The sequence below is a fragment of the Antechinus flavipes genome, chromosome 1 (genome assembly GCF_016432865.1).
Source record: "Antechinus flavipes isolate AdamAnt ecotype Samford, QLD, Australia chromosome 1, AdamAnt_v2, whole genome shotgun sequence".
NCBI classification, from domain to species: domain Eukaryota; kingdom Metazoa; phylum Chordata; class Mammalia; order Dasyuromorphia; family Dasyuridae; genus Antechinus; species Antechinus flavipes.
Window position 1 is genome coordinate 255,653,901 of NC_067398.1, and position 25,831 is coordinate 255,679,731.

At 40.1% G+C, this 25,831-nt stretch overlaps 1 protein-coding gene across 1 annotated transcript in view; it reads left to right on the forward strand.

Annotated features, from left to right (window-relative positions):
* The window catches only part of ADAP1 (ArfGAP with dual PH domains 1), a 176,718-nt gene extending 160,425 nt beyond the window's left edge, over nucleotides 1-16,293 (forward strand). Inside the window, exons 8-11 of the mRNA XM_052000571.1 lie at nucleotides 1,243-1,305; nucleotides 3,187-3,258; nucleotides 7,598-7,826; nucleotides 8,774-16,293. Coding sequence (XP_051856531.1) covers nucleotides 1,243-1,305; nucleotides 3,187-3,258; nucleotides 7,598-7,826; nucleotides 8,774-8,802 — 393 coding nt within the window. The 3' untranslated portion in view covers nucleotides 8,803-16,293. The remainder of the gene's footprint in view (nucleotides 1-1,242; nucleotides 1,306-3,186; nucleotides 3,259-7,597; nucleotides 7,827-8,773) is intronic.
* The last annotated feature ends 9,538 nt before the right edge of the window (nucleotides 16,294-25,831 follow it).

A 25,831-nucleotide genomic window follows, 5' to 3' on the forward strand; every position in this document is an offset into this window, starting at 1 on the left:
GACTTTAGAGGATGATTTATCATCCCCTTTAAGGGGCCCACCTTAAGGGGCATTGCAGGCAAAATAGTCGGGGAGGAAATCTAAGATGTTAGAAAATCATTTTGTTAGGAGCAGAAAAATGTGAGAATCAGGAAATGCTGTCACAAAAGGCTGGTTTCCCCCAAGGTGAGTCTACTCACTTGAACAACTGCTAAGACACCTGACAGCCACTTTTCTCTTACTTTTCTCTCACTAACCACAGCCTCCATATCAAAGATCTCAGTTAATTCCAGAAGCTTTCAATTATATTTAGAAAGCTAAAACTTAGAGAAGTTGTTTATTTTTTTATTTCATGAACAGGTTAGTGAAATCTACTGGCCCCTTCTCAGAATAATGTTTTGAAATGAATAAAATCAAATATAAAGTACTATCAGTCATACAAGGGGGAGACAGGAAGAAGCCAACCACATGCTGTACAGCTGCTGCCGGCATAACCAGAGTAATTTTAAAATAGTGATAACCAAAAACTATTTCAAGCTACCTACCACAATTGTTAGATGATATAAAAATATAATTTCTATTGGTGAGAAAGTTACAGCTTCTGCTAGTACTGCATCTTGTTGCCTACATTCAGAATTTAAGGAAATGCTGTATTTCACTTGGAAATTGATGAAAATAAAGACACATGTATTTCCCATCCAAGTTCTTGGATCCCTGGAGAGCTTAACATAAACCTCTTGAGAGTCTATGGACCAGTTTAAGATCCCCTGATCCATGATTTTCCCCTGGTCTGAAGACCATGTCCCACTTCTTCCTCCAAGTCCTGTCACCATGTGACTTCTGAAGGCTGACCTCATTCATGTACCACAACATATGGAAACCATTCTGGCTTTAGAATTCGGGTCCAACTAACCCTATGTTGGCAATAACTCAAACTGTGGCACTTGATCTACCTCTTGAGGCTCTGTGGCCAGGTAGAAACCCAAGTGGTTTCTTTAAGTTGTTCACATCTTCAAAAGACAATCCTCCCCCTCATTTCTCACTCCTCCCCCTCATTTCTCCTCCCCCACCAAAACATCACCAGTACCCACCAAGACTCCAGTAACAACAGACACACAACCATAAATCAAGGAAAGTGAAGGGATTTGGGGAGCCCAGCCTCCTGGCATTAGTAGGGGAAGGTCAACAGAAAGAAAAGCAAAGATCAGGTGCATCTTGTCTCTTCCTGACATTTTGTGCTGTGCTTTATTTTATCTATTATAGCTCGTGCCAAAGCTATCCAGAAACTATCTGAAGGAAGGCTACATGGAGAAAACGGGACCAAAGGTGGGATACACTATCATAAAGGAGAATCATATGCTTTCATTGATTTTTGCAGGGGCAAATGGATGGCAAACTAAGAGGCAGATGGGTGACACGATGGATAAAATGCTAGATCTGGAGACAAAGAAGATCTCCATTCAAATCCAACCGTAAACACTCAGCTACTGTGTGATCCTGAACATTAAACCTCTATTTGCTTCAAGTGTAAAATAGCAGCTATCTCCCAGGGTTGTTGTGAGAATCAGTTGAAATAATATTTGTAAAGCACATGGCACAGTACCTGGCACACAGTAAGCATTCAATAAATGCTTATTTCTTTTCCTTCCTTCCCTATAGTATTTTATTTTTTCTAATTGCATGTAAAGATAATTTTCAGCAGTCATTTAAAAAAAAACTTTTTATTTTTAAAACGTATGCATAGATTGTTTTCAACATTTACCTTTGCAAAACCTTGTGTTCTAAATTATTTTCTCCCTCCCTTTCCCACATTCCCTCCCCTAGATGGCAAGTAATCCAATATATGTTAAACATGTGCAGTTCTTCTATATATATTTCCACAAATATCATGCTGCACAAGAAAGATCAGATCAAAAAGGAAAAAAGTGAGAAAGAAAATAAAATGCAAGCAACAACAACAAAAGTGAAAATACTATATTATGATCCATACTCAGTCACTACAACCCTCTCTTTGGGCACAGATGGCCCTCTTCTTCACAAGACCATTGGAATTGGCCTGAATCATCTCACTCAGTATTCATTTTTGTAAGATTTGAATTCTAATTTTTTTCTCCTTCCCTTTATTAGTTCACCCCCTCCCCACAACAACAAGCAATATAGGTTTTCCATGCTTTTTCTTCCTTCTCAAGGATGAAGGATAAGTAGAATGATTTTTTCACTACCCAAAATAAATTTATCCCAGAGCCCTGTTTTCTTTGTCCCTTCCTTTTTGGAAACTTAAACTTGAGACTATTTATTTTTCATGACCATGCTTTGTCTGGACTCAAAGTTTGATACCAAGGCAGCCCTATATTGACCTTTTATGAACATGAGAGAGGTCTGTCTTTCTCAGATATGGCAATGTTCAAAGCTGAGGACTATGATCCCCTTTTAGAGATCTAATAGTTTGCGGTTGTTTTTGAGTGTTTTTTTCAGTCATGGTCAACTCTTTGTGACCCCATTTGGATTTTTCTTGGCAAAGATAACTGTAGTGCTTTGCTATTTCCTTCTCTGGCTCATTTTTCAGAGGAGGAAACTGAGGCAAACAGGATTAAGTGACTTGCCCAGGTTCAAATAATTAGTGGGTATCTGAGGTAAAATTTGTCAGGAAGATGAATCTTCCTGACTCCAGGTCTGTTTCTCTATCCATTTGTACCACCCAACTACCCATCTCCTAACAATTAGAGCTATAGAAAAGTAAAATGGACTTTTTCAGTGGAGAGTAATCTTCCCTACCCAGAGACCTTCAAACAAATATTGATTAAGTACTTTTCAAGTATGTGGCAGAGGGTACTATTATTCAGGTAAATACTGCCCTAGGTGTCCCCTTAGTTCCTTTCCAGCTGTGAGCTTCTGTGCTTCTCTTGCTAGCCAGAACTAGAAAACTTCTAGTGGAAAAAAAGGTTGTCAGTAAAAGATTGAAATTTACTGGCAGCCTGATTAATTATGAACTGACTTGGGGACAGAGAACATAGATCTTAGAATCAGAGAATCCTAAAATCTTCAAGCTGGAAGGAGCCTTAGTAATCACCTAGTCTAACCCTTACCTGAGGAAGCTGAGGGGAAGTGACTTCCCTGCAGTCACAGAATCAGTTAATAGAATGGCTGGAAGTAGATCCAGGTCTCCTGAAAAGCCAGGGCTTTAATCATTTATTTCTGTTTCTTTAGCAAACTGAAGGCTTCAAGAAACGCTGGTTCACCATGGATGACAGGCGGCTCATGTATTTCAAAGACCCTCTGGTAAGGGCACGGATTGTACAGTGCTTCCTTTGAAACTGAGGATTTCCAGAAGCAGGACTTGCTGACTTCCAACCTGTTACTGTGAGAGAACAAAATGAAGACCACCTCCCCTTCAAAAATGAGGGCAACATATGTCTTTCTCCCTTCCCCCCAAAACAGGGGTGTTATTTTACTTCCTGCTTCTTTCCAAAAAATAGGGACAATATATATCTTAATCCCTTCTTTATACCTCTACCCATAATGAAAGTGATATGTCTTCCTCCCCCTCTCCTTCCCCCAAAATAAGTGCAATGAATATCTTATTATTCCTTTACTTCCCGCTCCCAAAATGGGAACAATATATGTCTTATTCCCTCACTTCTCTTCTGCAAAATTGGGGCAATATATATTGCTCCTCACCTCGCAAGATAGGGGCATTGTGCACCTTGTTTCCCCCCTTCTTCACTTCCATATCTCTCCCACCGCCATGATTTTTCTATGGCTTAGATATTACAAAAAAATCTTAAGACATTTCAGGACAGAACAGATATAACCTATGGTTCAATGCTAGTTTGTCTGTGAGTCTCCTACTTGATGAAAATTGATTGCTCAGTGTTCTTAACTCCTACATGAGGGACAGAGTTAGCAAGAGCTTGAGAGAAGACAAATCTTGGTCTTTGATAGCTTCAAGAGAAAAGATTCTGAATTCCAGATTCTCTTCAAGGAAAGGTCTCTGAAAACAGAGGAAGACTCTGGGAAGAAACCAGCATGTAGAGAAGTGGGCATCTCCACCAGTTCTTTGTTCTTCTAGAGATTTCAGGGATTTTCCTCATGGGTGATGGATGTCTCAAGTTCTGCCCAGCTCCACCTCTCCCCACAGGTGGGGAGCTTTGAGTAATGGGCTCCCACCACTGAGGAGAGTCTTATTGAAATGCTCTTGAGCTGGGAATACTTAAGTGGACTGCTGTCCTCATGGATCCAGACTATGTTGTATAGTTTTTCTACTTAGGAATTTTCTAATCCTCACTTTACCCCAAGATCATCAAAATAATAGCTGACATTTGTTCCTAAAGCAATTAACGTACCATATTTAATCTGAATTGATCTTCCTGAGCACCCTGTGTGGTAGATGCTGTTATTATCCCCATTTTACAGATGAGGAAATCTGTAGGCTTAGAAACAGTTAAAGTTTAAAAAAAAAAAGGAAAATAAAAGAGTGTCCCAAAATAATTTTCATCATCCATTGGACTCATCATGACCCATGGTCTTCCTGTCAATGATTCTACCTCCAGATTTTTTCCTATTCTAGCTGTCCTCCTTTTGAAAAGAAAGGCTAGATCTCATTGGAGGAACCATTTCCCTCAATGATCTGCTGGCCACTGCTGTACAACAGAATTCAGTATGGACCCCATCAACTCCAGATTCCATAAATTTCCCTAACTGGTCTCTGATTCCAGACTGTTCCTGGGATGGGGAGGAATTATTAAGCCAAACCAATTCAATTCAACAAGCATTGTTCTATGCCTACAGTATGTCAGTCACTGTACCAAGTACTAAAAATACAAATACCAGAGTGAGTAATCTCTGCTTTCAAAGAGCTTATGTTCTATTGGGGGACTATATATGCTCACAAATAAGTAAATGCAGGATATAAACAATAACATTCAATAATAACAATATACATGATAATAATAATAACAGCATTTCTGTGGTACCTGTTATATACCAGACACCCTTTACAAATATCATCTCGTTTGATGCTCACAACAATCCTGAGAGATAGATGCTAATTATAAAATAACCAAAAAAGCATTTATTAAGCATCTCATGTGTGCTGGCATTGTTCTAGGCACCTGGAATACAAGTGCATAGAACAAAACAGTCCCTGATCTCAAGGAACATACATATTCTCCACCAACCCAGTTAGATAAGGATTTGTTCCTCCTTATTCCATCCTGTCCCAGACCCTGTACAGAAACCCAGTTGTCTGCACGTTATAGAAAACTCTCAATAGTCCCTGAATGTAAACATTGTAGGGAACAGAGGAGACCAAGTGATTTCAGAGAGCCCCTCCTGTTCCCATAAATAAAATGTTCCTCCCTCTTCCAAAGTTGCGTATCTTGTACAAATAGCGTAAGTGACTTCTGCAATCCTGTTAGAGCCTCTCTGCTTCTCTCTTTCCCCTCCTTCCCACATTCACCTGTGGCATTGCCCAATAGGGAACTGAACTCCAGGCTTCTCTGTTCTGGGCCCAAGAACCACAGTTAGCAAGTGACTTCCTCCCTCCCCCCCAAAAAGGCAAGCAAATGATCAGCCTGTAACTCCAGCCTTTACAGTGGTGTGTTAACCACTCCATCTGATATCCATTCTCAGAGGAGAAAAGTAGCCCTAAATCTCAACCCACTCTGGAATGTGTCAATTAGGGAAAATCAAGGTCCTTTCATAGTATCAGAAGCGTGACATTGGCTGGGACCTTAAAAGGCCATTTAGTCCACCTCACTCCCCTTATTTTTCATAAACCATAACCAGAGAGGTTAAGTCACACAAGTAATAAATGAGTGTCAGAGACAAGATTAGAATCTAGAGTCTTAGAATGTTAGATCTGGTGGGAGAGAGACATACATTGTAATTAATTTTTAAAACAATAATAAAATTAAAATAAAAAAAAATTTAGAGCCAGGAGGGAGCTTACATTTTCTATTGTCCAACCCCTTTATTTTCCAATGAGTGACTCTCATTTTACCTTGACCTTTCCTTTCCTCAGCTGTAAATTAATACCTGCACTCCTGAGTAGTGACTATGTAAAGAAAATGCTTTGTAGATTCTTAAAAATGCTATCAAAATGGGAGGCTTGGTTGTTAATGTTACTGAATGCTTATCTGGGGGAAGATGCAGTGTGGTATTTGTACAAAGATGTCATTTCAGACCTGAGACTTCATTGGTATAAAGAACTGTTGGTATGGAAACCCTTCTCCACGAAGGCATACTTAGCCTAAATGTAATTTATAGTTTTCAAGAGCTGAACAGTCACTGAGAGGATTGAGTCACCTGCCCAGTCTCACAAAGCTAGAATGAGTCAGAGGCGGATTTTAATCAGGTCCTGACTTGATATGGCTACGTACCATAAAAATTATACAGACATTAAATTTCACTTTTGTAAAAAGCCAACAAACACTTATTAATTACCTACTATGTGCTAGGCACTGTGCTAAGCCCTTGGATTACAAAGAAAGGCAAAAGACAATCCCTTTCTAATGGGAATGACAAGAATTATGTACAAACTCTGTGTGTGTGTGTGTGTGTGTGTGTGTTGTAAAGATTACTTGGAGATCATCTTAGAAGGAAAGTACTAGAATTAAGGGAGCTTTGGAAAGTTTCCAAGAAAATGGGATTTTAGCTGAGATTTGAAGGAAGCCAGGAGGTAGAGATGAGGAGAGAGATCAGGATCCGCTTCTCAAAGTTGTTCCATTCATATTGCCTCATTTGATTGTCAGCACAATTTTAGGGGGTAGATGGGAAGGGAAAGTATTATTTGTCAGAGGAGAACATTGAGCTCCAGAGAGCTAAAGTAAGTTTAGATTTACAATGACACAGCCAGTTAGTGACCCCTCAGGAGGCCAGGTCTCCTGGCTGACAGGCCAACATTGTTCCTACTCTTCAGCACTGAATGTGAACAGGTTTAGGCTCATGTTGTTCAGTCTGGTCAGGTACATCCAACGCTTCATGACCCCATTTGGTGTTTTCTTGGTAAAGATACTGGAATAGTTTGTCATTTCCTTTTCCAGCTCATTTTACAGATGAGAAAACTGAGACAAAGTTACGTGACTTGCCAAACAGCTAATAAGTATCCTGAAGCCAGATTTGAAATCGTCTTCCTGACTACAGCCTTGCCCTCTAGCCATTGTCCCATTCAACTGTTCATAGGTTCATATATCTAGAGATGGAAGAGACCCCCTGGGGTCAGTATAATCTAGCCTCCTTCATTTTATAGATTAAAAAAAGATCCTCAAATAGAGTAATTAATTTACTCATAGTTACTCAGGTAATAATTGATAGAGCTGGAATTTGACCCCAAATTCTCTTATTCCCAATGGGATGTTCTGTAGTAGATAGCACTGCTATCTACTAGTGTCCGCCTTAAGACCTACCTCAGATACCATCTTCTGCATAAAGGGAAGAGAATAAGCATTTTTATAGAGTCTGAAATATTTATTTATTTTATAGTTGTGTTGTGTATGTACTTACTCATTCCTTAGATACTTAGTAATATACTTAGAATGCATTGTGTTCTTCTTCTTGCTTGGCACATGATATGGATTTTAATAAATATTTGTTGATGGGTTAATTTTCTCCTCCTCAGGATGCCTTTGCCAGAGGGGAGGTTTTCATTGGCAGTAAGGAAAACAGCTACACGGTTCTTGAGGGCCTTCCTCCTTCCACCCAGGGCCATCACTGGCAGCACGGTATCACCATTGTCACCCCAGACCGAAAGTTCCTCTTTGCCTGTGAGACAGAAAGTGATCAGCGGGAATGGATCGCAGCCTTTCAGAAAGTGATTAATAGGCCAATGCTGCCTCAAGAGTATGCAGGTGAGGGGGACTGCCCCTGTTCTTGTTTACCTGTGAGGTAACTGGAGACTTGGATAGTGGGGGGTGAATATTTGACCATAACAAAAACAAGGATGACCTCAAAACAAGCTAGGAAACACACACACACACACACACACACACACACACACACACACACACACACACACTTTGGATCACACAGCTAAGGAAATTCTTCTCAAGGAAAAATGTCCCTTTTCTCCCATTCTCTATCCCAAGACGCCCAGGGCTGTACCTCCTTTCTTATCCCACCTTCACATGAGGGTGGGATCCAGCCCCTCTCAGATTATTTCTCACTATCCATTTAAGTAATCTAAAGGAGAAGGGATGAGTCAACAAGCATGCTTTTACCTACTTTTTTTTCTCCTGGCCCTCTTAAAATGTTTCTATTTTATCATCTCATTAAGTCCCCATGTTCTCCCCCTTTACATTGTTGAAAGGGAGGAAGGAGGGAAGGAAAGGATGCTGCAGTTCTATAACCCTGAGCCTGGTTCTGTGAGACAAGACCTTCCCCTGGGAGTATGGTAGTCATGGAGACTGAGATCTTGGGTTGAGTGGCTGAAGGGAACTGAGGTCACCACTTCTTGCTTAGGGTGGGTCTTGGCAAGAAGCCTTAAAATCACATCTTCCCCATTTTCCTTCTGTTTGGGATGGCCAGTTAGTGACCAGGTCCCAGGAGTAGAAAGGAGACAGAAGCCCAGGGAAATTTAATGTCCTTCAAAAACTATTCTCAGTTTCCAAAATCAAATGGGAACATTTCTGGGAAGTCGGGGGCAGTTGGCAAAGCCATCTGTATAGGAGGAGTCAGAGTGTGGTTCTGCTGTCATTGGGATGATTATGTCACCGTCAAACAGGGAAAGCATTGTGTTCCAGTTGTATCTCACTGTAACGGGCTCTGTGTGTATGTGTGTTTGTTTTTCCTATTTCAGTGGAAGCCCATTTCAAACATAAACCTTAAAGAGAGATTGACTGTGAGGGATCCAAGGACACAAGATTCTGTTTACAGAACGACCTGGTTTTATTTGACATGTAAAAAGCAAAGAGGAAAAAACAAAAAGACAAGCATCCACCTAATCATGTTGGACACCAACATGGGAATGGGTTGGTGGTGAAGGCAGAGGCCAGAAGACTGAGAAAAGAAAATGGAGCAACCTTTTCTCCCTGGAATACCTCCCCTGTTGCCATGGGGCCTGATTTTTTGCAAGCATCTGCTGTTTCCAGTGGCTACGTTTTCATTCACAACCATTGTGTATGCCTCACTACATTAGAAAAGGGATCCTGACTGGCAGCCTCACTGCTCTGAATCTACTTTGAGGAGGCGGGGGAGGGAGGAATCTGAACCCAAGGCCTGGGACTGCCCCTGGGTCTTGGGGCCCAGTTCTGGTCCCATGTTCTATCCCTGCCATTGGACTCAAGTTTCACTTCATGGCAGTGACTGTGAGGGGCTTCTGGATGAAAGGTCTATTTATCAGAAACCTAGCTAAGTGGGAGTTCAACCTAATGCTGGGTGGGGAGCCTGGGGAATTGAGCCTTAGGGGTTGACCACGATTCTTGGGAAGCCCCTCCCCTCCTTTGGCAAAAGGCAGCTTGCTTGCTTCCTATTTGGGGCTGTGTGAATGCCCTCAAAGATCAGATTTATTTTAGCACAGCCCCAGAGAGAATTTTAGAAATGAATTTTGCATATGTTCTAGTCATGGTGAATGATGGGGATGTTTATGTGCCAAGAAGTGGAGATAAACATGGCAGTTGTCCTACCACAGGAAAAAGGTCTAGGGGACACCTAGGAAGTCCAGGCTGGTTTTGATAGAAGTAGGTTCCAAGGTGGTGTAAAAATAGGAAAGAAATTAGGGGAAAGACAGGAATCTGGTGTACAATGGGCGTCTAAGGCACCACCTCTCTTGTCAGTCTGCAGCCAAGAATTAGAAGACTAAAGGAAAAAAACAATTTTTGGGGTGTTTGTGTGCTTTTTAAATCATGCACACCTACATCTGTGCTGGTTCTACCTGTGCAGTTACTTTTGTTTTCACTTGTTCTTCATCTCTCCAAAAGAAAGAAAGAAAGAAAGACAGAAAAAAGAAAGGAAGAAAGAAAGAAAAAAGAAAGGAAGGAAGGAAGGAAGGAAGGAAGGAAGGAAGGAAGGAAGGAAGGAAGGAAGGAAGGAAGGAAGGAAGGAAGGAAGGAAGGAAGGAAGGAAGGAGGAAAGGGAAAGGAAAGGAAAAGGCAAAGAAAAGAAAAGAAAAGAACCTAACAGGAGAGGTGATGCTGGAATTCCCAGACTACACCTCCTGCTGTATTTGCATGTCTGTGATCGAGCCAGTACCTCATTCACCAAGACAGAGAATTGGTAGGAAAACAGACGTTTAGGAGACCATTGAACAATTATCTCACTCCCTACAGCCAGCCTTAAGTCCCTGTGTTTGTGGATTTTCAGAACCCTCCATAGGTATGGTGTGGACATCGATGAAGATGGAAGCTTCCAAGATGAGAAGTCCTCAAAGCTCAGAACAGATTGGACTAATCTTCCCTGGCTGCCCACCCCCTTTTTTTTTCATTTGCTCCAGTCTCTTCACCCATCCTCACTTGACCAATAATTAGTAGATGTTCTATACCTCGGGAGGGACTACTTGGTGCTTTGGAGTAGTCACCATTCTGTTGATCAATTTGAGAAAAGATGGTTGAAAGTTGGCCAGGATTTAGAACCTCAATAAGGACTATGTAGACAATGGACCCAGAATAAGTGATTCTTCTGTTTTTGCTCAGTTAGTGTCAATGTGCCAATAGACACAGAGAGCTGACAGGATTCACCCAGAAGCTTCATTGGATTTTACAAAAGTAGTTTTTGACTTTCATACATGTATTCATTCCTATAATTTAATCTTGCTGTTCTCTCCAAGGGAAAATTTCCTTCTTCCCCCATGCACTCCATTTTCTACTATCTTAATTCATAAGTTTCCAGTTTCTCAGCAAAACCTTATTCCCTAGGCCCCAGTTAAGCCAGGGATCTGACAACAGCAAAGCTCTATTCTCTTCCCCAGCTCAGCATAGACCCTGTTAACTCAGCGTTCCATGGACCTCCCTGACTTGCCTCCACCTCTTTGATTTGTCTCCTGACCACAGAGCCCATCCCAGGGAAGGGGAGAAATCATTTATCTAAATCAGTCCAAAATGACTCGCAGTGATGGGAATACCTTTTCTCTTAGCAACCCTAACCCTGGACTCTAATATCTGTGGTGCCCCAGTGACAGGCATATGTTCCAATCTGAATTGCAGAGCTGAATTCAAGGAAAAAGATGTTGTGCTTTCCAAACTATGGAAATCCCCACAGTTGTCTTTGCTATCCTTGACTTGCTCCAGCATTTAGCACAGTGCCTGGCACATAGTAGGCGCTTAATAAATGTTTATTGATTGATTCATTGATTTAACTAGACCCAGCTGTTAGTTTTATCAGTTGTGGCAAACCCATCTGCCCTCTACCATGTTTTTTCATAGAAGGCGCCATCCAAACAGACTACAGTTCCCAGCGTGTCCTGCCCCCATCTTTTTGGCTACAGACCCTCTTGTCTTTTACTATAACTGGCTGTGACTCCTTTTGGCAAAGGGAGGGGTCTTCTTCATAAGTTGCCTCTGTACTCCTGTTGAATAGAGAAGAATTTTTCCTTTTTTCTGCTAATAGAACTTATTTATCCAGCTGATCGACAGCTGGCTTTGAGTTGATCTTTGCTTTTGGAGAATGGATTTTGAGTGGAACTGAGTGGAAAGAGGTATGAAACCAGATCCATGGAGACAGCTTATAGCTTCTTCCCTTTATGAACTCTACAATGAAAAGCCAGCTGGTCCTTAATAGATAGCTTGCCTTCACTCAAGAAATATTTATCGAGGACCTATTAGGAACATGGGCTCAGTGCTAAAGAAAGGATCCAGAGTAGCTGTGGGTGCTATCTACTGGTAGACTTTTGACTATTTTTTTAAAAACACTTTGGTCATGGCAGACCCAAGGCCTGCTCAGAAAAATTGAGTGAGTAGGGGGACAATTTGGGGGGGATAGTCAGCTGGCCGAGGCTCACCTCTCTGCCCTTTTGGAAAAGAGGCACACGTAACTTTTCCACTCAGTTTAACCTAGAGCCCAAGGTCGGTATTTTTTTTTTCCTGGCAGGCCAGTAATGACAAATGCTGATTTTTTTTTAAATTTATTTTATTCTGTGTATATTTTAGAGAATGTAGCATGAGGAGAGGATGAACTGGTAAAAATACATCATGTATATGTGTACAAACACAAGCAGCTTGCTATGATCTTGTCCTCAAATTCCATATCTTCTTGTTGTAAATGCCTTATAACAAGGTCTTTTTGGTACTTTTGTAACTAAAGCTCCATGGATGGGGTTTCAAATGGATTAATGAAGAGTGCATTGGACTCAGGTGTCAGGAAACTTGGGTCTAGCCCCCAGCTCAGCTGCTGTGAGGACCTCAGGCAAGTCAGTTCATGTCTCTGGGCCTCGATTTCCCTTTTTATAAATTGAGGAGGTGGGACTAATCTATAAGGTCCTATCCCACTTCTACCAAGCTAGGATACTATATTGAGGCCCCAGTGTGGGGGTACGTATATACATAGGTGCATTAAGTGCTGGTCACTGGCACTGATCAGCAAGGCTGGTTTAACCCTTGCTGCTGCTAAGTTTGGCAGAGAACCAAACTGACTCCGTATTATGGGGAAACTTTGCTCCCAATTCCACCCTGCAGTGTGACCTTGGTCAGAACATCAAGCCTTGGACTGACTTTCCCAGCCTCACTGCCCCCTTGTTTGCCAATCTGAGGTCTGTGAGACTGGTCCTGTCTTTTGCTTGTCCTCCACCACTGGCCATTTCACTTGTATCTTCGTGCCCAACCTGTGATACCAGCTGCTTGAAGGGGCACGCCTGTTTCTGATGGACACAATCAAATAATTTTTGGTGGGAGTCATCTTGGAGTTGCCCATTGTGGGCACGTCTCCTGATGCTGAGGGTTAGGAGCAAATGGGCCTTGTACAGAGCATGTTGGAATTTTTATCACTTAAAAAAAAGCAAATAAATGAGACCTGTCCGTTTGACTTTGGCAGTAGGGAGGGAAACAAGACATCTTCCTTATGAAATGCATTTCTTGGGTTAATGTTTGTAATCAAGAAAGCATTTATTAAGCACTTATATTCCAGGTACTATGCTAAGTGCTGGGGATTCAGATGCAAAACAAAAAACAGGATAGTCCCTGAGCCCGGAAGTTTATGCTCTACTTGGGGGAAAGGGGAGTGGGGAGGCAGAATTGGTTGACAGATAACATTACTACAAGAGCAGTCGGCAAAGAAGGAAGTTTAAATGGAGCCTTAGAGCAATAAGGAGAAATGTGGGTAGGCTAGACAAATGGCAAGATGCCCACTCTAGCCAAGCCCCGGTGGATGACTGAATGGGACAAAGCCTGATTCTGGGGCTGGGCAGGTGGTGAGGAAGTTCTCAGTCATCCGTAAGTGTGTTTCTCCCCCAAGTCAGCGCCTAAACTAGATGGATTGACTGGGTAGTGGAGGAGGATATGTTTGGGCCTGGAGGGTCAGGCCCGGGCAATCTGGCTCTCTTTCTGCGGGCCATGTCCCTGTGGATGGCAAGTTCGTGAACAAGATGAACCTCTAGAGGTTCTTGCCACGGATCCCCATGGCTGGCTAAAGCCACTTTGAAGTCTAGAAGGCTGCCCCAGGGGCTTTAGGAAATAGAGTAATTCTCTATGAGCCGGCAGAATCCTCCTTGATCATCTGCCCTCGGGACACACACCCCTTCCCCTAGATCCTCAACTCACCAAGACCATCCCCCCTGCAGCATGCCTTCTACCGATGCAGGCCTCAGACGCCTGGTTCCGAACCTGCTTGAGGCTGAGCAGATGGGCAGTGTCCGACAGGCCGGCTTGTGGAAAAGCCAGGTTGAACCATTCTTCCCCAGGCCAGGCCGGGATAGGCTTGTCTGGCTGCTGAGGGGCTGAGCTGCACCTCCTTTCTGTGGCCTCTGGGGATGCTGTGGGACCTCTCCTGCTGCTGCCTATTGCTGTTGCTGCTGCTGCCGACCGCGGCCAGGACCCTCCCTCCAATGGCAGCACCCTCTTGTTGTATAAATTTGTTATGTCACTGATAATAAAATCATGGTACTAAATGTTGTTCAAATCAATAAATTATGTCCGATCAATGAAGCGAGCAACACTGCATTCAGTCTGGCAGAGGTGGGGAAAGTGATCCCCAAATAGCAGAGCCGGGAATAACTACAGGAGGCTGGCTTTTTTTGTATCATTCACACAAAGGAACCACAAAAATGTCAATCTGGATGTGACAACCTTAGGAATCAGGTAGATGAGGGGTGTCAAGCACAAAGCCAGCCTCCTTTTGAGTCGGCCCAAACTAGAATAAAATGTAATTAAACAAAATTAAAAACAGTCATTACAGCACTTACTATGTGCCAGGTACTAAGCTAATACTCATTTTATTTGATCCTCACAAAAACCCAGGCAGGTAAGTGTGGTTATTATATCTTATAGGTTATTCCTATTTTACAGATGAGGAAACTGAGGCAAATAAGTTACATGACTTGCCCAGGATCACACAATAAGTATCTGAGGCTGGAGGACCCTTACTCTAGAATTAGTGCTCTATCTACTCTGCCGTAAGGTTAATATGTTCTCTGTCAATATGTGACCCTCAGGGATCATAGGTACAATTTAGCAGCTCCTGTTTCTATCTGAGTTTGACATCAATGAGTTAGAGCAACCTCTGCATTGTTTGGGGATCTGGAGGAAAAAACAACAACAGTTTGTTAGAGTTCGGTCTAGACCCCCAGTCTTCTACCAGATCATCACAGACCTCTCCTTTTTAATGGTTCTTTTCCCTCTTTCCTGCCCCACCGGCCTATGTGCAGCTTTTCCTCCTTAGATTTATGTAATTGGCTGAGTGCAATGACATGCTGTTTGCAGGCCTGAGTTTTTTCCTATTCTGTGAGCTATTTTGAGCACCGGTGCTAGGAAACTTAATTCACTTCACTCCGATGGGGCGAGGGGTGGGGGAGGAGGAGGAAGGTGGGGAGTTTAGATGCTTGCTTTGAAAGCTCTCCAGCTCTCCTCTCTGCTTCCTAACAGATGGCTGCAAACTGTGGTGTGTTAAATTTATCGAGATAACTGCAGTATTCGTGTGGAGGAGGAAAATCACTTGAGACTTTTTTTTTTTTTTTTTTTTTAGAAAAGACAAAGACCCTTTTCAAAGGTTAAGGTAATGTCAGTCAATTATAGAATTAGAGATTTAGAACAGAAAGGGACCTTAGGGGCCTTCTAGTCTAACCTCCTTCATTTTTCAGATGAAGAAACTGAGGCAGAATGATTTAAGTGACTTGCCCAGGGTCACACAGCTAGTGAGTATTTAAGGCTAGATTTGAACATAACATTAGACTAATTCCAGTACCTCATCCTCTACACCAAACTGCATTTCCATCCACAAATATTTATTAACACCTACTGGGAGCTGCCCTCAAGGAGTTTAAATTTTAATAAAAATGCATATACAGATAAGTATATAAAATAGATTTTTAAATGATTATAGATTCATTTGGAAAAGCCAAATTCATCCTCTGCTTCCAAGCTGTTTTATTTTCTCCCCCTCCCCATCCTCCTGCAATTATTATTAGCACTGAGTCCACAGACTAGTGCCTGAGGAGCAGATATGGTGGGTGGGGAGAAGCCTGGAGGTATGATAGCTAGCAGTTCTCCTGACCCATTTCCAACTGGATTCTTTGGAGATTTCCAGCTCCAATGTACTCAATATTGTTTGCATTAAGCCTGCTCATAATAATTAGTACCCTTGTATTTTGCTTCTACAGCAGCTATATGACACAATAGATAGAGCATTGGGCCTGGAGTTCAAATCCAGTCTCAGACACTTCCTAGCTGTGTGACTCAATTCACCTTAGTTTTCTCATCTGTAAAATGAGTTGGAGAAGGAAATGACAAACTACTGCAATATCTTTGCCAAGAAAACCCTAAATGGGATCACGAAGAGTTAAATGTGAATGAACAACATTTTGCTTTTAACTTGAACACTTTCAAACCTTGGTAATAGCAATGGACATTTATATTAGCAGTCTCAAGACTGATCATCACTATATACAGTATCTTATTTAAGCAACAATTTTGTGGCACTATGGATATTATTGTAACCATTTTTAGAGATGCGGGGATGGAGGCTCCCTAGAATGGAAGTGATTTGTCCAAAGTCATACAGCTGTTAAATGTCAGAAAGGAGGTAAGAAGAAGGACTCCAAGGCTACTGTCTTATCCAGGAGTGTCAAACTTGAAGTCCAGGAGTCCACAAAACTCCAGAGTATGTCTGAAACCAGATAAAACTGTAATTGTGAAATGTTTAACAAAAATTAATAAAAATACAATACAGAAATGTTAATTTGTAGTTTTCTTTTTTCAATCACTATACTGACCTCAGGATCAGTTTCTATTTGAGTTTGACATCATTGGATTAAACTACCTTTCGTCATTCTGGTCTCACACAATAGATCAAAAAATCGAGGCACAGAAAGTTTAAATAATTAAGTTGGGATCTTGAGGCTACTTAGCAGCAGAGCCTGGGTGATCATCTCCAGTCTGTGATATCAGTTCTGTGGCTCCCTGCTCCCACAGAACCTGGCCTTTCCCAAGCTACTTCTAGACCTAATGAGGATGGGAAAGGTTACTGAAAAATCAAATTTGCATATCCGATCATATTGAGGGGAGAGTGGCAATAATAATATGACAAAATGATTCTCAAGTTTAGAAAATGATTGGAGTGGTAGGGTCCTTTCTTTAGCAAACCTCCCCACTGCATTTAAAAAATTACATGACTTGCAAACAAATATTTTTTAGGAATTAGCTTGATGTGTGTAGGGAACCATCAATAATAATATTTACAATCCCTAGTTGCTTTGCAGAGCTTTATACTATTCTAAATTCTGTCACACTAGGTCCCATTGGGTTCTATTCATATGAAATGATTGTCTTGGTCAAGTCATTATTTCACTTGACCTCAGTTGCTTCACCTATTAAATGAAGGGATTGACATTCAGGGTTTCTTTACTTGGAGTCTTTTTAAAAAATGTATATATTTTGATAACTGGCTTTCAATAAAATTAGTGTCATTTATAATCCTATTTTATTTTATGTATTTAAAAGTCTTATTTAAAGATTTATCCTGAAAAGGGGATGGTTAAGTGATGCAGTGGATAGACTCATCTTCCTAAATTAAAATTTGGACTCAGACATTTACCAGCTCTGTGATCTTGGGCAAGTCACTTCACCCTGTTTGCCTCGTCTCCTTATCTATAAAATGAGCTGAAGAAGGAAATCCAAATACTTGGCAATATCTCTGCCAAGAATATGAGGTCATTCAAGAATTGGGCATGACTAAAAAATGACTGAATAACATTCTATCATGGTATCCATAGGTGTCACCAAACTACCCAAAAGGGGTCCCTGACACACAAGAAAGATTAAGAACTTTTGTTTTAGATTATTTCGGACGTCCCCTCCTGTCCTAAAAATAATTCTATATAGATCAGAATCCAAAAATACTTGAATATGTTTTTAAAATGCTATTCCCTAATTTAAAAAATTAAATAAAATTGTATTCTCAGAGCAGCTAGATGGCATAAGAGATAGAGCACATATCCTGAAGTCAGGAGAGCCTGAGTTCAAATCCAGCCTCAGACACTTCACACTTCCTAGTTGTGTGACAAGTCACTTAACCTCAATTGCCTTGCAAAAAAAAAGAAAGAAAGAAAGAATGAAGTAGTAATACCATTTTACAGATGAGTAAGTTGAGACAGAGTTCACGTGACTTGCCCAGGGCTACTCACATAGAGAGACACAGCCCTAGTTTGTTCAATTCTCCATGGGCTTCCCAAGGCTGTTGTGAGGCTCAAATGAGATCAAATTTATAAAAGTGCTTGGCATGATTCCTGGCCTAGAAGAATAGCCATAGAAATATTTCTTTCCTTTCTCCCTTCCCCCACCTCCCACTTTTTCCAAGAATGATGATGCCCAAAGAGTGAGGGCATGTTTTGGAAACAAATGATCTACCCCTCTATAAGCCACAAACTGGAGGGTTGTGCTGGACATGTGGAATACTTCTCTCTCTGCTCCTCAACCACATGTGATTAAACATGAAGGAAGAAAAGGAGAAATGACGGCATCTCCAAGGAGAGAAGCAGCTCTGAAAAACAGAATTGCCATTCTGTTCTTATACCAAATTTTCCTTTATCAGCCATCAATTTTTATTCCTTGTTTATTGACATTTCTCAAACTTCCTTTCTCCCAACTCTCCTCTTGATAAACAAGGAAAGTTTGTCCCTTGAAGGACAGTGAGTCCTCGAGAAGGAAGAACTTGTCTTTCTACTTCTACTAGTCTTGTCCCCAAGAAGGAGGCAAAATAAAACAAGTAACTTGAATCTTTTTCTCAATCATTCTTACCAATATCTGGGAAAAGATCACATAAAGAAAGAATGAATAGAGCCCAGACTTGAAGCCAGGAAGACCTAGAGTCTAAATCCTTCTTCAACACTATTAGCTGTGTGATCCTAGGCCAGTCACTTAACCTGTCTCCAGATCCTCATCTGTAAAATGAGGAGTTTGAACTCAGAGACTTCTCCAAATTTCCTTTTGGTTCTAAATCTATAATCCTACAAGCCTCTAAGTTGGGGCCTTCTTTATATTTTTTTAAATTTAATATTTTTTATTTTCCTGTTACAAATAAAACAATTTTTTACATTTGTTTTTAGAACTTTGAGTTCCAGATTCTCTCTCTCCCTACCTCCAATCCCCTTTAAAAAGGCATATATGGGAGCAGCTAAATGGCGCAGTGGATAGAGCACCAGCCCTCAAGTCAGGAGGACCTGAGTTCAAATCTGATCTCAGACACTTAACACTTCCTATCTGTGTGACCCTGGATAAGTCACTTAACCTCAAATGCCTCAGCAAAAAAAGAAGAAGAAGGTACATGTGAAGTTGTGCAAAACATTTTCATAAATGTCATGTTGTGAAAGAAATTATAATCTCTCCTCCAAAAAAAACTCTCAAGAAAAATAAAGTTAAAGAAGGGAGAAGTATGCTTTAATCTGTATTCAGATACAATCAGTTCTTTCTTTGGGTATGGATAGCATTTTTTCATCATAAGTCCTTCAGAGTAATCATGGAACTTTGTATTACTGAGAATAGCAAAGTTTTTCACAGTTGTAAGTCGGGAATTCTTTCCCCCCAAAAAAATTTTTTAGTAGTATTTTATTTTTCCAAATACATACAAAGATAGTTTTCAACATTCACCTTTGCAAAACCTTTTGTTCCAGATTTTTTTTTCTCTCTCTCTTCTCCTCCCCTCCTTACCCCACTAAGCAATCCAATATAGATTAAACAGGTGCAATTCTTCTAAACATATTTCCATATTCGTCGTGCTGCATCAGAAAAATCAGACCAAAAAGGGAAAAAAAAAAAAAAAACATGACAAAGGGAAAAAAAAAAAACAAATGAGCAAACAAACAACAAGAAAAGTATGGGAAAAAAGTATGGAAAAAATACTATGCTTTGATCTACATTAAATTTTCTCTCTGGATGCAGCTGACACTTTCCATGTGAAGTCTATTGGAATTGCCTTGAATCACCTCATTGTTGAAAAGAGCCAAGTCCATCATACTTGATCATCACATAATACTGTTGTTATTGTGCACAATGTCCTCTTGATTTTGCTCACTTTACTCAGCATCAGTTCATGTATATCTTTCTAAGGTTTTCTGAAATCAGCCAAATCAGGGGTTCTCAAGCTGGAGTCAATGGAAAATGTCTATTTAGGATTTGGGGGATTTGTGAATTTGAATTTTTCTTTAAAAATCACATTTTAATTTTCAATAGTCTTTGGTTTGCTTTGCAATCCTATGAATTTTGTTTTATCTTTGAAAAATATTTTTCTCAAGAGGGTTCCATAGGCTTTATCAGATTGTCAAGAGTTCCAAGGATGCAAAAAAAATGTTTTTGATATATTTATTTAATATTTTTCCATTACATTTAAAACTTTTTTTAAGTTTTTAAATTTTTTGAGTTCTAGGTTTTCTCCCTTATCCCCACCCACAATTAAGAAACTACGTGTGAAGTTATGCAAAATATTTCCATAAAAGTCATGTTGTGAAAGAAAACATAGATCTCCCACCCTGATGAAAATAAAAACCCTCAAGAGAAGTAAAATTTTAAAGGAGTGAGAGAGAGAGAGAGAGAGAGAGAGAGAGAGAGAGAGAGAGAGAGAGAGAGAGAGAGAATGCTTCAATCTATATTCAGATACAATCAGTTCTTTCTCTGAGTATGGATAGGATTTTTCATCCTAAGTCCTTCAGAGTAGTTGTAGGTCATTGTACTGCTGAGAATAGCAAAGTCATTTATAGCTGGTTATCCCAGAACATGAATGTATAAAATGTTAAGAATTCTTGCTCTAAAGAACTTTGGTAAAGCACCAGCCCTGAAGTCAGGAGGACCTGAGTTCAAATTTGGCCTCAGACACTTAACACTTCCTGGCTGTGTGACCCTGGGCAAGTCACTTAATCCCAATTGCCTCAGGGGGAAAAAAGCAAGAAACAATAATCATGAGGTAGATGGAACAAATTTTTTAGAATTTAAAAAGCCCATAAAATCATCTAGTCTGATTGCTTCAATTTAAATGTAAGAAAATTGAGGCTAATGATCATAAAACTAGAACTAGATGAAGTCTCCAAAGCCATCTAGTTCAATTTATTCATTTTACAGATGAGGAAATTGAGGCCCAGAGAGATTGTGACCTCCAAGGTCACACAGGGAATAGATGCTTGAAGTCATATGCTCAATATTAGAACTCAAATATCCTGATTTCCAGACCATCTGTCTGTCTACTTGAATACCAACTTCAAAGATTGCCACAAAAAAACAACGTGATTTAATTGTTTAGAGTCTCAGGGAGGGGATGAAAAGAGAGGGGAAAAGAGAAATTAGAACTCAAAACTTTTGAAAAATATGTTAGAAATTGTTTTAACATATAATTTGGGGAAATTTTTATGATTTATGGGAAAAAACCATGATAATTGTATGAAAGCACTTTGAAAAGCTAAAAGTGTAATGCAGATGTATGGGGTTATAGAGATTAGGAGAATTCACTGTTCACAAATTCTAGTTCTGATACTAGAAAGCTGTGTGACTGACCCTGGACAAAGTGCGAGCCTCAGTTTCCTCATGTGTAAAATGGAGATAATTGTTCCTATCCCCAACAGTTTTTGAGAGGATCAAATGAGATGATGGATATAAGTACTTTGAAAATATTGTATACAACAACCAAGAGGGTCATCTTAAAGGAACATCAATTGCAAATCAGCCACTGTTCTTAGGGTCTTAGAAAACTTATCAGAGCACTGAAAAAATTAGATCTTTTGCCCAAATATGTGGCAGGAATTGAGCCCAGGACTTGCTAGATCTGGGACCAACTCTTTATTATACGAGTATTGACTGAGTTATCATCATCATTGTTGTTATAATCTTCTGCTCCTCCTACTTCCTGTTCTCTTCCTTCCTCTTAATGCTCCTTTTCTTCTTCCTTCCTTTCTATTTCTTCCTTCTTTTCCTCCTCTTCTTCCTCTTTCTCCTCCTCCTCTTCCTTCTCTTCCTTCTTCTCTTTCTCCTTCTGAGAAGCCAGTAAATATATAAGACCAGATTTGAACTCAGAAATGATTTTTTCCCCTGATTTCAAGCTCAATACTGCATCTGGTGTACCACCCAGCTGCTCCCTTAAGCTTTGCAAATATCTCATTTTATCCTCATAATAGTAGTTAAATGCTCTTATTTTCCTCATTTTACAGATGAGGAAACTGAGGCAAAGAGGGTTAAGTTGTCGAAGATGACACAAATTTGAACTCAGAAAGATGAGTCTTTCTGACTTCAGGTTCAGTACTCTATCCACTGAGCCACCTAGCTGCCCCCTATTTCTTCCTTCCTCCTTCTCTTTCCTTTTTTATTTTCTTTCTTTCTTCCCTCATTTCTTTTTTTCTCCTTTCCTTTTCCCCTCCTCTACCTCCTTCTTCCTTCCCTTCTTTCCTTCTTCCCTTCCTTCTTTTCTCCTTCTCTCCTTTCTTTCTTCCTTCTTTCCTCCTTCCATCCTTTCTTCATTACTTCTCCACTTCCTTCTTTCCTCTTCCCTCCTTCTTTGCTTTCTCATTGCCTCCTTCTTTCCCTTTATCTTCCTTTCCTCCTTCTCTATGTGGAAATCAAAATACTGGGAACCTGCCAGAGGGAAAAATCAACCTTTTTGGCAACTAAGCAAACCAACTAAGCAAACGTACACAGCCAAGAGAGGTTGCGTAATACAATAAAAAGATCATTGGCTTTAAAATCATAAAAAACTGATTTCAAATCCTACCCCTGTTACTACTTATATTTGGCCTTGCTGGATCTCAGTTGCCCATCTGTTAAAAAAAGAAAAGAGGGGATGGACTAGACAGCCTAAGAGATCCCTTTTTTGTCTATTTCCATTCCTATCTTGTCTGATCCATTAAACAACCTGCATTCATTGACCCTTCTAAGGCTATTCTGATCCCCCACTAGGTTTACTAGTAACCAAGTTCCTGCATCAAAGCTTGTCGTAGCCTCGGACAAACTTCCCTATCTCTCCTGAGGTGGGGTGCCCTTCCAGGTAATTTTCCCTAATAGTGTAGTGAATAGAGCATCAGTCCTGAAGTCAGGAAAACTTGAGTTCAAATCTACTTGATACTAGCTGTGTGGCCCTGAGCAAATCACTTAATCAAAATTGCCAATTTTTTAAATCATGAAATCAGAGTTGTAAAGTTAGTGGGGATCTTAGAGTTTATCTAATCCAGTGGTACTCCACGTGTGTTCACAGGATCCCTGAGGATCCCCAAGAACCTTTCAGTGGGCCTTCAAGGGCAAAATTATTTTCATACTTAAGACTAAGATATGATTTGCCTATTTCTTTCTTGTGTTAGTATGCAGTGAACATAATCTACATCCTTAAAAGCTCTTTGGGATTCTCAGTAAGTTTTGAGAGTGTAAAGGGGTCTTGAGATTAAAAAGTTTAAGAACTGCTGATCTAATATAAGCCCCTCATTTGCAGATGAGGAAACACTCAAAGTGATCAACTACCGACTAACACTACATATTAAGGATTATAGCTGGGTTTAGAACTTGGGATTCTAGACAGTGTGGTTTGTGCCATGGATAGAATGCTAAATTCAAAAGCAAGAAGATGAGTTCAAATCTTATCTCTGCTACCTACTAGCTTTGTGAACTTGAGCAAAGTACTTGAACCTCTCTCAGTTTCATTTGTGAATAGATGGCCAAGTTTGGAGTCAGAAAGTCTCATTTTTAATGATGGCTATTCATCTTTTCGGGCAGTTGGGTGGCACCATAATGCACAGAGTGTTGATCCTGTAGTCAGACATACTAATCTTTCTGAGTTCAAATTTGACCTCAGACACTTACTAGTTGTGTGATCCTGGGCAAGTCATTTCACTCTGCTTGTCTCAGTTTCCTCATCTGTAAAATGAATTAGGGACTAACATGACCAAAATGACTGAACAGCAACAACAAAAAAACACCTGATAAGATTGATGTGAGATTCAAATGAAATATGTATGTATAACACATAATATATTTGTTAAATCTTAAAATGCTATACAAATGCTATTTCTTATTATGACTCTAAATTCAATGTTCTTTCTATTATACAATATTTTCAAGCTCAATCTTTTTTGATCTTCCGATTTTATTTGTTCTGGACCTGTCAAGGAAAATTGTAAAATTAATTTTTGAAGGGACCTCAGAAACTATCTTTTTACAGGAGAGGAAACTGTAGCACAGAAGGAGAAGTGACAGCTAACAAATGGAATTTGAACCCAGGATTTCCTGATTCCAACTATCCACCTCAACACACTTTTTTCATCTACAAAGTAATTGTTAATAGCTACATGTATTTTTCCAAATACATATAAAAATAGTTTTCAACATTCACCTTTGCAAAACCTTGTGTTCCAAATTTTTCTCCCTCCCTTTCCCTAACCCCCTTCCCAAGACAGCAAGCAATCCTATATAGTTTAAACACATGAAATTCTTCTAAACATATTTCCAAATTTGTCATATTGCACAAGAAAAATCAGATTAAAAAGGAAAAAACAAGCAAATAAATAATAACAATAAAGGTGAAAATACTATGCTTTGATCCATATTCAGTCTCTATAGTTCTCTCTCTGGATACAGTTGGCACTTTCCATGTGAAGTCTGTTGAAATTGCCTTTAATCACTTCGTTGTTGAAAATACAGTTGATCACAGTTGATCAAAACATCACCTTGTTTCTGTTTTCTACTTATTTCAGTCAGCATCAGTTCATGTAAGTCTTTCCAGGCTTTTCTGAAATCAGCCTGTTCATCATTTCTTATAGAACAGTAAAGTTCCGTTATATCCATAACTTTTTCATTCCCCAACTGATAGCATCCACTCAGCTTCTAGTTCCTCGCAGCTACAAACATTTTTTGCATGTGTGGGTCCTTTCCCTTTTTTTATGATCTCTTTGGGATGCAGGTCCAGGATCAAAGGATATATGCATTTTTTTTTTAAGTTTAAAAGCGCCACATAAATATCACTTATTCTGTGCCTAGATCTTAGTTTATTCATCTGTATAAATGTGGCATAATTGTAGTTCTCCTGTCATCTAGCTCTTTAGCTAAGTAAATTGGATTCAGCGGACAACATAGTAGGTGGAAAGAGCATAAGTTCTAGAGTCAAACACGGATTCAAATACCTCCTGGAATATTTGCTGTCCGACATTGAGCAAGTCATTTAGTTTCTCTGGGCCTTGGTTTCCTTATCTGCATAAAGCAGGAATTGAACTAGGTGGTCACTGAGGTCTCTTCCAGTTCCATATCTTTATACATAAACTTCAACATAGCCTTATATTCCCAGGGACTTTTACTGGGTTTACCTCCAGGACTGGAGGTCCAATCTTTCAGCGTTAGCGACATCTACTGGCATAGAGAAGAATAGTGAAGGAGAGAGGGCTAAGACTTGAAGCAAGCTGATGGAGCTGGGGGCAATGACATCAGACAAAAGTCTTAAATATCGGGCAGACGTAGCCAGGAAATTATGAATGTGAATGGAGATCACTTTGGATGTTTAAGTAAAATAGACAGAGCTTGTGAATCCCAAAAATTCATATAGCTTCCTACTTGGATGAACCACTTCTAACTTTTGAAAACCCCTTCCCATTATCCATATTCTTGTTTGATGATCAGAGGTTTCTTGTTCTATAATCACATTTTCTATATTATAGAAGCAAATGAAATGATGGAGGTGAATATACTGTATATAATAAATTGGGGGAAAGCACCTACTATATGGCAGGCGCTGTACCATATTACATGCAGTGGTTCTCAAACCACGGCCTGAGGGCCAGATGCAGCAGGTGAGGATGTTTATCCCCTCATCCAGGGTTATGAAGTTTCTTTATTTAAAGGCCCACAAAACAAAGTTTTTGTTTTTACTATAGTCCGGCCCTCCAACAGTCTGAGGGACAGTGAACTGACTCCCTATTTAAAAAGTTTGAGGACCCCTGAATGGTGAACACAATATATGTGATAAGTTGGGGGAAAGTGCCTACTATGTGCCAGATACTGTGCTTTATTTCATATGGTGAACACACTATGTGTTGCAAATATAATTTAATGTTGCTTATATTTTAGTTGGAAGCTACAACACTTATAAGAGTGGTGATCTGGGAAGAGAAGTTTGTTTTTAGGAGTTACAGGGATGGTGAATATAGCCTTAGGGCAGTTGATTGTCACCCCTATTAAATGAGCCCTGAGGTGACAGACTGCCAGTTCTCATGAGAAAATGGGAAAATGGGGAAGGTCTCAAAAAGTGACAAAGATGAAGTAGTCAC